General features: G+C 41.9%; 1 protein-coding gene across 3 annotated transcripts; it reads right to left on the bottom strand.

Annotated features, from left to right (window-relative positions):
- Window positions 1-429: 429 nt before the first annotated feature.
- nr1h4 (nuclear receptor subfamily 1, group H, member 4) lies at window positions 430-11,779 on the bottom strand. Of its 3 annotated transcripts, none has more exons than XM_062389677.1 (10): window positions 11,537-11,779; window positions 10,589-10,772; window positions 7,720-8,097; window positions 5,558-5,698; window positions 4,519-4,661; window positions 4,322-4,420; window positions 3,833-3,932; window positions 3,551-3,697; window positions 1,318-1,431; window positions 430-1,207 (listed from the first exon to the last, which is right to left on the bottom strand). In XM_062389677.1, the coding sequence occupies exons 2-10, from the start codon at window positions 10,683-10,685 to the stop codon at window positions 969-971; spliced, it is 1,458 nt and encodes a 485-aa protein (XP_062245661.1). In that variant the 5' UTR covers window positions 10,686-10,772; window positions 11,537-11,779; the 3' UTR covers window positions 430-968. The 3 variants fall into 3 exon arrangements, with proteins under 3 accessions (XP_062245661.1, XP_062245662.1, XP_062245663.1); XM_062389678.1 differs by having other exon boundaries at window positions 10,589-10,769; XM_062389679.1 differs by lacking the exons at window positions 10,589-10,772; window positions 11,537-11,779 and adding an exon at window positions 9,406-9,537.
- Between the last annotated feature and the right edge of the window lie 491 nt (window positions 11,780-12,270).

Below are 12,270 nucleotides of genomic sequence, written 5' to 3'. Positions count from 1 at the left end.
CAGCACTGAAAGGACAAATGAGAGATAAACTGGATGAATGACGTGTCCCTGCAACAACCAGTCAGGCCACTGCTACCACAATTAACAACAGAATGAAAGGAAGAAAGAGAGAAAAATCCTGTTTTCATAACTTAATGATAAGAAATTGTCAACAGTATTTTTTCGATACCCCACTGAAATGAAATATTAGATATGGACATAAGTAATTAATTAAAAAAAATTCTGTGTGTTTGCTGTTTTAGGTTATGCAAGGGAATCCATATCTAATCAGAGAAACTTTAGATTTGTTTAAATTTATGATCCTAAGTTTAATTTATTAATCATATCATAATTCTTCTCATGTACCAGGTGATTTACCTCTAGATCTTCTCCTCATTGAAAAAGCTGGTTCCTCCCTTTGTACAAACATGAATGAAAACAAGCCTCATCTTTTACTTTTTCATCTTAAAATTTATTGAGGCAGAACATAAAACATTTGCATATTTACAGCATTTAAATGAAGCAAGTTGTATGAAGTTTTCTTTTACGACTATAAAATAAACAAAGCTAATATCAAACTGAATGTCGTCTAAAACCCTTACACTTGATATGAGCACCCCTTCGCTTTGAATGAGTTCCAGTGTTTGCACTTGCCTGACGAATCACGCCGGGCCTTCAACATGTTTTACATGAAGTTTTACATGAGGGTTTAACATGATGTCCACAGCAGTTAGACGTCTTAATCTGCTTCAGCCAAACCCTTGAACAGTTTCCTCTGCTGGAAACACCTCCATCATTTCAAGTTCCTCTGCATGTGTGAGTAAATAGACATAATGAGGGTGTGAGTAGAGCAATAATCTGAACTCACAGAGTCCCTACATATCAAGGTGCTGCAACACAGGTTTTGCAGGGACTTAATTCCTTCATCATGTAGTTGAATGGTGACTTTTGTCTCACAGGTCTAAATGTCATCTCTCTCTTTCCGTTTCCTACTGCACGTCCCATATCTCACAGAGCAGGGGGGTAAATTTGTGGTCGTTCATCCTCCACGATGTGAGCATCTCCGCGTGGTAATGGTTGAGTGTTCTCAGCTCCGTCAGACGGCCCAGGAGACGAGCGAAGTACTGCGGCTCCTGCGGATGCTGCAGGACGCACAGCTTCCTCAGCACCTCCAGCATGGGCTCCTGAAGTCTCTCCACAGCCTGCTGGTCCTTCACGAAGGGACGATCTGGAGACGGGAAGAGTGATACGTCTTTTAGGGGATCAAAGATTGTAGATGTTGAGTTAAACAGCTCACAAAGTGACACAGCCTGTCTGGGGGTAAGAAGTCGTTGATACCTGGTGTTAAGATGGTGATGGCTGTGATGAGAGCCTGTTCCTCCTCTATCATGTGGAGTTCCCCGATGCTTTTGTAAAAGTTGAACATGGGTGTCATGAATTCCTCTGATATACCTGCAGAAAATGACAATTTATTATATTCTTTATATTCTTTCTTTTATGAACAAGAAGCTGTCTTTAAAAACTCAAAAGTTGAGTTCAGACCTTGGATTAAGAGCTGTCTCTAAAGGGATAGTTAAACTAAAAATGAAAATTCACTCGTAAGCACGACATTCAAACTCGATTAAAGTAAGGATTCGTGGTTACAACTCACACAACAGAAAACGGCAGTAGCAGAACTGTCACATGAGATTCTGTCTCATGAAGTTTTACAACAGTTTGAGTTTTAAATCTACTGTCATCGCTCAGCACTATATTGAACTAATGTTAATAAACTCATCAAGACCCATTAATTATTCTGTGATAAAATGGTGAAAAGGTCATAAAACACTCAATCTCCCATTGTGGAAAGAAAATCATTTTTATTGGATCTGCACCATGATCCAAATATTTTTAGAAAGATCTTTCCATCCAAGTTTTGTGATAATCTTTACGGTCATTGTCGTGTAATCTTGATTACAAACCAACAAGTAGCCTCCTTGGCAGAAGTTACAAACGGAGTGAAAATACACTCTCAGTGATGGAGATAAGACTTAATCTAAAGAATGAGATGCGGGAAATGAAAGTGGAGTTTGTCTTGCACAACAATCTGTACTTTGAGCTGGGACAGTCAATCGACAGTCCTCTCTGATCTGCATCATTATTCATCTACATCCTGAATGATCATCCACAGCCGAGACAATTAAATACTTTCTACACAAAAGGTTCAGAAGCAGATCTACCACTACACATAAACTCATGTATTGTGCTTGGTGTCATTTTACCGAAAAACAACACAACTCTGACCAAAGACCAAACAAATCTTATAAACACAACTGGGAGCACAGGTCACTGTAGTAAGAGCTAATTTCATTCAGGTATTGTTCTTTTAATGTTAACACTCATATCAAATCAACTTCTCTTCTTACAATGGTTCAACAGTAAATAAAGATTTAATATTAAACCCTCTATTTGATTATAAATGTTTGCATTGAGTTTTCAAACCGACAGGGGCGGGTGGGGGTCTGTCTGCTCGGACCCATCATCGAGCGTTCAGAAATGCCAGTGGGGCTCAGAGGGAGAGAAGTGGACAATAGCATTCTAGATGTGCTGATAGGAAACAATGGTCTCTTCAGACAGCTCTGCTCCCTGATTCTCCCAGACTGGCCTTTAGTGTGAATATCTCCCATCCCTACTATTCACGCCAGCCAAGTGCCAAGGGACCCCCCCAAACACACCCACACACACCCACACTCACACACACACACACTTGCCATCACTGCCGCTGCCTGTCTAACTGTCCAGCCTGGTTGACACAATGACACCTCGCATACATATCAAGGATTTTTTTAAACCACCACTCAATCAACTATTTGATTGACTTATGATAGAGAGACGGCTGTTTATGAGAACTATAACTTCCCATAGCAGAAACATCATATATGAGGGTTTAATGAATTCAACCTAGTGCCACTTTGGTTAAAATTGGCTGTGAGTTTCCCTGCACACACGGACACACACTTACACACACACACACACATCTAAAAGCAGTGAAACTATACCCAGTGCGGGTGTGTGTGCGCGTGTAACCCACACCCCACTGGAGATCAACAGATCAGCACACGTCTCCCACCTGCATCAGACAGATCAGGCAGATCAATTATTCAAGGAGGATCCGAGCAGACCTGGCAGCTTGACTGCAGGTGGAACCACGACTGCCAGGATGCTGCACCTTCAACCTGCTGCAGCTGGTGGAGCAAAGGCCCAGGAGGCTTGAAGGCCGTGAATCAGGAGTTAACATTCTGTGGTTTGATGCGCAGGTGTCACTAGATTTTAGCTGATGAACGTACAGATGCTGGTCGTTTGCAGCATTATACAAAAACTAGCATAAAAACCCAGGGGATGGATGTGGTGTGGGTCAGGGAAGAGCCCATTGGAATTTTGTTGCGGATCCATGCGGGTTCAGGTTGATTTAAAGGGACTGCTGGGCCTTGGTGGTCCTATGAGCTCTATTCTAGTTCACACTGTGCTAAGTAAGAACTCTGGTGCGTCACAGAAACAGACATTTTCAGGTCCACTACATCCGCTGACTCACCACTCTTGCGTATCCTCTCTTCTAAAACCTCTGTGTGTCCGTTGGGCATCTTCTGGCTGAAAACCTGAGCCGAGCGCAGGAACATGGCTTCCACAGCCGAACCCTTCAGCAGGGCGATCTGATCTTCGTGATTCAGAGACAAAAACCCTGCCAGAGAGACGATACCACACATTGTGAGAAAGAAATAACGAGGCAACTACCAGAGGGTGTAATGGTCTCCAGTTTGAGATACATTCATAAAACCATTTGTATTCGACAGCATCTGAAAACAATCAAAAATACCTGGAATATTTTTGGTGAACTCCACCAGAACTTGAACTTGACTCGTTGCCATCTCCGTCAGCAGGAGGAAGTTTTCCTCGGCACTGTACTGGTCCTGTAGCTGCGGGGGAAGCACAGCAGTAAACAGTTCACACCATTAGTGTGGTGCTGGTGTTCTGGGTCTTATCTATGATGATGTTAACAATCCACTCCTAAACATGTTAGAGTGCAAACTTTAGCAGATGAGCACCAGTAGTCTGATGTTTGTACTGATGCATGTAGGGTGGCCCTGACAGGCAAATAACTGCAAATGAGAAAACCCAACAGCATTAACTTCTAATGGAGAAATGCCTGTCGCTGAGGTTTTTTATTTGTTTTATTTATCTTCAGGGCCATGGTACTAATGTGCAACTCTCTGTTGCAACCTGTAAACAGCACATCCGTGGACATTATTAATGACATTAATCAGAATAGAGTATGAAGTTTGAAACAACATTAAGGGTAATGTACCAGTTTTTTGGCCACGTCTTGAGGAATTTTGTGTCTGTTATAAGCATCTACGATGACCTTCATGAGGGCCCGCTGCGCTTTGCTGATTTCAACTTTTTCCTGAATTAAAAAAAAAACAGAAAAAAATCAGTCATTCAGAAGTGACGCACACTTTTCCATCACAATGTGTGTGACAAAATCGGTGTATTTGTGATGACCTTTGTCAGTTTGGTGGTTGAGGTGACCTGCTTGCTGTCTGTGTTGTCCACCCCCTCCGTCTCGTCTCCAGTGGACTGTCCCGGCGACGCCTTGGTGTTCTTCCGAAGCCGTTTAGATTTACACTGGATCTCTGTCAGCAGACCTGCCAGCAGTGAGGAGGGCTTCATTATGTATGTTGAAGAGATCTCACCTCTTCATTCAACAGCCGTGTCATGCAGTTATAAACGATAACTGACACGATTTGGGTGGGAAAAGATCAAAGGTCACATTGGCCTCGCAACCTTTTTTGGCCTCTCAAGTCCATCGTCCCATAACGTCTGATAATAAGAAATGCAGTCCCTTCACATCTCCATGTCTCTGTTGTTAATTTCAATCAAAAAGAAAGATAGTCCCCTTTTAACAAAAGAAGTGATTCGGAGAGAGGAAAGAAATGGAAAGAAATGAAAGAGATAAAACATCGATGTCTCCAGTAAATCATCATCGGTCTTTTCACACTTAAAAGGTTTAATTTGTTGCCTGCAGGTGAAGTCGTGAAAGCCACCCTGCAATACTCATCACGGCTTCCCTGCACTATTTATGAGCAACAGGAGTCCAGTCTATCCTCCTGCTCTTTTCAACTGACGGCTCGTAATGGACCCAGCAACTAATAATCCCCTGAAGAGTCGCAGAAATGTGTGGAACACTTCATACTTGAGACCTTTGAGACCAAAATAATTCTGGAGTAAATTTCTTTTATTGTCAGTTTTTTTTTTTATGAAGCGTAAGGTGTCTGTCTACTGCTGCTATTCCTGTAACTGCAACAAAACCAGGCCCTCTCCATTGACTTTTATGTGATATTCAATCCTCAGTAAAATGAAACAGCCCATGTCAGAGGGGAAAATGGGGGTTCACCAACTAAAGAGACGGTGTTCGTGTGAATGCTGCAAATCAGTTTGAATCGATGCATGACAGTCAATAGAAACATGTCATCAGGTTAACCAACGTGAATGTTCAGAGCCTCGTCAGCACCAGAGGCTCCGGACGAGCAGGGATACTCACACTCAGCCAGCATCCCCATCTCTCTGCACTTTCTGAGCCGGCACTCCTGACATTTCCTGCGCATGTACATGTCCATCTCACAGTTTCCTCCATTCTTGCATTTGTACACCGCTTTCTTTGTTATGCTCCGTCTGAAGAAACCTGCGCACGGGAAAGACAAAGAATTGTTATGTGCCTGGTACAAAAAGATGCTGGTCAAAGCCAAGACATTTGGCACTATCATAAAGAAATTGAATGCATACAGTAGTATATTCTATATTCTGTTGCTCCATAGTGTTGTGATGGAAAGTAACGTTCAGTGCTCTAATACTTAACTTAACTATCAATTTCAAGTGTTTATCAAGTGTTCATCAAGTACTTATTTCCGTTTTATAGAGCAAACACAAATGTATCTTTAAAAAAACTAAAATCGTCTAAATTAGTTACTTTCTTTTTTGAATTATCATAGATTCTTCTACACCATCCATCAGTAGATACAGTATTAAAAAGTAGCTCCACCAGCTACTTAAAATGCTGCTTATATATTAATGCTGTATTAATGGTTGCCTTTGGCTAAGGAGGTAGAACGTGTCATCCATCAACCAGAAGGTCAGTGGTTCAATCCCCTAGAGGTCTATTCAATCATATTAATAATCATAATCCTTAAATAATAGAATATATATACTTTCTGCATCATTGATTTTAATATGTTGATACTTTGAGAATATTCGCCTGATAATTAATTCATACCTATGCAATGCAATTGAGTATTTTTTTTAATTGGTGCGATAATGATGCTTTTCAAAATAAAGGTTCTTCCACCACAGTGCAGATTCTGCCTTTTTTCTTGAAACCACAAATATTCAAAAGTAAAGAATCTAATCAATAAATAAAACTACAGTTTCACAGGTCACACACTGTTCTAATTATGTCACACAGAGAATCCCTATAACACACGCACACATGCACACACACACACACACACACACACATACACACAAACACACACACACACACAGACACACACAACACACACACACACACAATAACGTTGGAACAGTCATTAGACATTCTGACATCCAACATTAAGCACAATGTCATGCATTAGAGTAACTGAGCTCAGGTTGCTCCTGCATTGTGCAGCAGAAAGCTGAGAGGGAACCCAATCTGGCAGCGGTACCAGGTAGACCTGAGCCCATTCTCCGTCAAACGGCAGGACAGGCCCCGCTGCCCTCCAGGCATTGTCCAACCTCACCGTGTGGAATTACACTCATATCCATTCACCCTGCAGTTGGCAGGAATCACGGCACATTTCACAGTGTCATAAAACATGGGGAGCAGCCGCTAAAGGCCACAACCTTACTGTCACCAGGTGGAGAACATTTACGTGGTTGTAAAGTGTAAGTGAGATATTTCCTCATTTACAGTGTCATCTGTTCACTTGGGACACGCCTGAGTGGTTTGTTAAACTTCATGTTCCTTGGCCTGTAGCTGAACATGGAATCAGCAGCAAAATGTCAGCGGTAGCAGCTAAACATGATTTAATCAGACATGTATTTATTTTTGCAGACACAGAGAATATTCATGTTGTCCACATATTCCTCTTCACCAGCTTCTATTTGGACTGTAGATACGAGCGGCCCTGTCATGGCTGGCCCCTAAAAGTCAACAGCTACACACATTAACTTAATTTTGGAATGTCGGCCAAATGTCATCCTGCTCATATGTAAACTGCCTCGACTGGGACGGGACGTTTGCTTTAAAAAGTGCAAATGCGGCCTGGCTCAGATAAAATCATATAAAACTGAACAAAAATACTCACAACTGTGCACAAATGTGTTCTTCGAATTTATTAGTTGATTAATTCAAAGCTTGACCAGTTTTAAGTCTTGATTGAATTAATAGCGACTTGAAATGTTATGTTGGGTTTAATTGGTTATTTTGTATCATCTTTTGATAAATTAGGGCAGGAATTTATTGCTTTGATTAAGCGAAAATATTTGTTCAATGAAGAAAATAATCATATCCCTGAAAAGTGGTTAACTTTATCATCTGAGTGCCACACATACACACACACACACACACACACACACACACACACACACACACACACAAAGGAATTCATGGTGACTTCTTTACAGGCCTGCTACTCAATGTGTGTATGTTTTGATTTCCAATCTCACCTTTACAGCCCTCACAGGTGAGAGCGTTATAGTGATATCCAGAGGCCTTGTCCCCACACACAACACACAGCTCCTCCCCTTTGACCCGTCCAGCTTGCGACATGTGCCGGGTCCTCTTGCACACGGTGGACACCACAGCAGACGTGTCCTCCATCTCAGCATCGTAGCTGACCTCCAGGGCTCCCTTCCTCAGTTCATATATCCCTGTGTTTGAGTACCACTCGTCTCCGTTGTACTGGGGGTAGTAGTTCTGACTGGAGTAGTATGGTGCGGGAGGCATGGTTGGCTCCATGGACGGGTACTGCATGCCGGGGTAGACGGTGAAGGGTAAGACGTCGGGATCCTGCAGGAGCGAACTGCCGTGATCTGCCAGAATATCTGAGACAAGAGGAGGAGGAGGATAAATAACATAAGTTTGACCAAGAAAAAAGATCAATAAAACAATGTCTTTCTTCAGAGCTTTTGAATAAATAGCTCTGGTTTCCTCCTTGGCAGGTTGAGGTAGGCAAGTTGTTATCACACGGCATAAATTTGGATTTCAGGTGACTGCAAATTTGATGTGTTGAGAAAGATCATAAAATGTTGTAGAAAGCTTAGGAAAAAAGTTGTAAATGGACCTTGAGTAAATATTAAACTGACATTTTCAAGGTCATGAATGAACTTTCACTCTCAGCAACATGTACATGATTCAACATCATAAAACCTGGACTGCACCAACCAGGAAGGGAGGTCAGTTGGAGTCCTCGTAACTCCCTCTCTTTTCCTGGCATTGTAGACTTAGAGTTATCAACTTTTAATCTAATCAGTGATATATACAGTATATAGTTATATCATGATATCATAAGTGTTGGTGGCCTGAATGCTGGACATAGGGTGTGTTAAGGTAAAGCTGTGTTGCTTCTGTTTTATAATGTTTTCCGTTTTCCCCTCAGTGATTTTTTTTTTACATTTTGTGCATATGAATCTGCATGTATTTTTAAATTTAGCAAATATTGCTCGTGACTAATCTTTCCGCTAAGTTTCTTGCTTACAATCAAACAAAACAACCAACAGACACACTTCATTGGCTGAGGTAATAAAGATATTGTGTAATGTTGCTTTAATATCATTATTTTACTGAAATAAGAGCTGATGCCGCTGAAGAGAAAATATCAGCCAGATAGCAAAGGAAATCAAGTTAGAATTGAATTTTTTATCATTTATCGCCTCTTACTTTAAAACCTGATCAACATTCAACACATTTATCCTTGAAACATGAACTATGATAAAAAAAACCAAACTATTGGTTTGATTTGAAGGACTCGTGAGAGAAGAGACGGGCTCAGCAGTAGTCGGCAACACACACAACACATACTATAAACCCATAAATGATTAACGGCTGGCTTGCACAGGGCACACTGTGTCTTTTAGAATGACATGTAACTCCACTCCAAACAAGTTGGCAATTTTGAAACTGATACACGAATGTTCATGTGATCCTATTATGTTGTTTCAGCTTTACTGATTTCCCAGCTGGTATAGAATTCATGACATGACATTTCCTTTAAAAACGTCCGGGGGGGGGGGGGGGGCGATGAGGAGAGAATTTAAAACAATGATCCCTCGACTGAACTGAAAGATTAGCATTAAAACAAGCAGCTACTCTTTCTACTAGTTCAATATCTGTAAACTTTACGTATCACTGACCTCTTGAGGACTTCTTCTGGACCATGCTCATCTCAGTGTGACCAGACACACTTGTCAGAGGCTCTACTCTCTGATCTCCCCAGTGCACCTCTGTTCTGTGGGTCAGTCCTTTCTTCTTGCCCGACTAAAAAGAAATCGTCCGCCATTCGTTTATGCTAATGGAGAAAACTCGTCATCGAAAGACGTGAGAACAGCTGATGAAGAACAAAGCCGGTCTGGCGCTTGCTTGAGAAATCCCAAGGGGAGCAAAGGTTGGCGCGGCTACTCATTAACCACGAAAAATCACATGTCTTTACATAATTACAAGTAGCCGGCTAATGTTTAAAGTCATTTTCCCGATTGGGGCGATGGTACCGGCGGACTGCTACTGTGCGCTGTGCCTGGATTTGTGAGCCAGAGATTACTGAGAAAATTGTTTGTCTATGTAATTAGTATGAGGAACATGTGCACACTTACGAGTTTATGGATGCAACTGTTATCTACCTTCTTTTTAATAGTTTATTACCTTTTAGGAACAGTTTATTTTAGCTTTGTATTTCACGTTCTGCTTTCCCTCTCAACTGCAGCACATAGTGTTACAACTGCTTCTGGTCGGTTGATGGTGGATCTTGAATAATCAGCCTGTTGCATCTGGTAGCTGATTGGTTGTTGTAATAATAAACCACAGCCTTCTAAAGTTCATCCTCATACCAGAGATGTATAATGTGAAACTGTTGATTTCACTTTACATCATCATTTAGGAGTATAATTGTGTAGTAGGCAGGGGTTTCTGTTCTTTTTTTCCAACCCATTCCTTTCAATTAGACTGGATCACTATAACAGTAACTGGTTTCCAGTGGGAGCACCCAAGTAATGGTGGTGATGATCATGGCATGTCTCCTCTCGCAGCACCATGAGGTTGGCGCTTGTGGTTGAGAGAAATGTCGCAATAGCTATTGGACGGTTTGCTGTGAAAGTTTGTTGAAGAACTGTAATAATTCTTGTGATGCCTTTCGATCTAGAATCATAATGTGGTCAAGATTTCAGTTTTCCTTCAAAACAAGTATCACTATTCACACGAGCCTTAGCAGTGTGTTAGCAGTACTAGTTTGTTCCCATTCAACCTACAGCATGTCACTATATTTCTATGCCAATATTAGCATGTAGCTCTTCAAATGAGCTACTTTCGGCCTAGCAGACTTACCAAACAAGTGGGCGCTCTCTGAGATGGAGAACTCATCGCTGGGTGGGATCTGCAGCGGCCCCACCACATTGATGTCGGGACCCACCCACTCATTCATTCAGGAGGGTCGTCGGGCACCAGCACAGGAAAAAAAAAACACAGATTTGCACCGTGCCGCAGAACCGTGGTAGCCCTCTGTTAGCTGCTGTAACAAGAACATAAAATGTATGTATTTGTGGAACATGGTAACAAGAGAAACAAATCTCCTGAGCACTCCTGCGCCACAGAGTAATTAAACATCAGCCCGGGTGTCTCCACATCAACCCACCAGACAGGTCTCCTCACCCACACAGGGGGGGATCTGTCTGGTAGCTGCCTGCGGAGAGGTGGGGGATGGAAGTCAGACCACAGCGAGGCCTCCCAGAGAAAACGCCAAGACAGGAGACTTTACTATCTACGCTCTGACTAAGCAGTAAATATATTGTGTGTCTTATTCCATTCCATATCCAGTACACATTACGTCTGTAGGGGCCGCTTGATAGCACGTATCTCTAAAGATGGTCGTCTTTTTAAGGTAATTTTTCTGAAAATAATATAATCTTCTAAAGTCTCCGTTTGCACATACAACTCCTTTAATATTATTGTAAAAGCTGCACTGTAGATGTGCTTATATTTCATGAATAACAGACATGTTTTCAAAGTTATACAAGGTCCTCTACTGAAACATTACTTGTGTGGACCTCACTTGGCACATTTCTTTTTTAATCAACGCAGCGTAATTTCCCCTGAGAGGAGAAAAGCAGCCCACAAGGTCTATGGAAAAAAAAACTCCAGTCCACATTTACAGCCCACACAACAGCCAAGCATGCACCTCTCCACCTGTCAGATTCAGAGGCTCGCCAGTAGCTCATAGGAAGTCACAGGTTCGTGAACATGAAATACATAAATCCTCAATATTGCAGTTCTTACCTTATTCCAGTCGGTTAATACTCAATCCCTGCTTGGTACCAGTTGTTCCTTTTCTTTCCTGGTTTCTGATTATCCACAGTGTGATTCTACAGCTCCATAAGTAGCCGCTGAGGAACATACGGTCGCTTGTATCTGGATTTCCAGTGAGAACATGTGTGACTAGTTGAGGTCAGGGAGAAATGGATGGTGGTTATTAATTAAACTGTCCATGTCAAAACCCCCCCCCCCACCCCGAACTAAACACAAGAAGAGGAAAAAAATCCCGCTTTATCATAACAAGACAAGAGTCTTCCTAATGAATTCCCTCTTAACAGCCGAGGGTCACAAATCCCACCCACATACACCAACATCACACATGGAGCCTACATCCAGTCATCGGCATTACACAAACATCTGAGCTGAGCAGATGAGCTGCTATCAGTCCAAAGTCCAACAGTTAAAATGTGATTTTAAATCTTTGAATAGAAATACAGGAGGATGATGTGCTTTGTGTGTCAAATCATTTTCGTGGTTGTTTCACAGTATATTTCCATCAGCATACCAGGAAATTGAGGCTATCACATAAAACTAAAATGTGTGGTAATCGTCCTTGAAATGGTAGAAGTCCTTTTATCTTGTCACTGGCCTGTGCACGGCCAGTTTACGCCACATTTGTTGATATTGGCACCTTCATACCTCAGTGGACCGGCCCTGGTGTCTTTGTGCACTCCAAGATCAGCATGCACGCTGCAATT

The sequence above is a fragment of the Platichthys flesus genome, chromosome 6 (assembly GCF_949316205.1).
Source record: "Platichthys flesus chromosome 6, fPlaFle2.1, whole genome shotgun sequence".
Taxonomy (NCBI): domain Eukaryota; kingdom Metazoa; phylum Chordata; class Actinopteri; order Pleuronectiformes; family Pleuronectidae; genus Platichthys; species Platichthys flesus.
The sequence above is the reverse complement of the archived record's forward strand: the minus strand, read 5'-3'. Positions and strand labels throughout refer to the sequence as shown.

Bases quoted from the DNA above. Each gene is read 5' to 3' on its own strand.
- nr1h4 (XM_062389677.1), bottom strand. From the start codon at position 10,685: ATGAATGAGTGGGTGGGTCCCGACATCAATGTGGTGGGGCCGCTGCAG. The intron at 4,421-4,518 runs GTCATCACAAAT...TTTTTAATTCAG, and splicing joins CAACCACCAAACTGACAAAG to GAAAAAGTTGAAATCAGCAA. The intron at 3,933-4,321 runs GTACATTACCCT...CTTCCCCCGCAG, and splicing joins AAGACGTGGCCAAAAAACTG to CTACAGGACCAGTACAGTGC.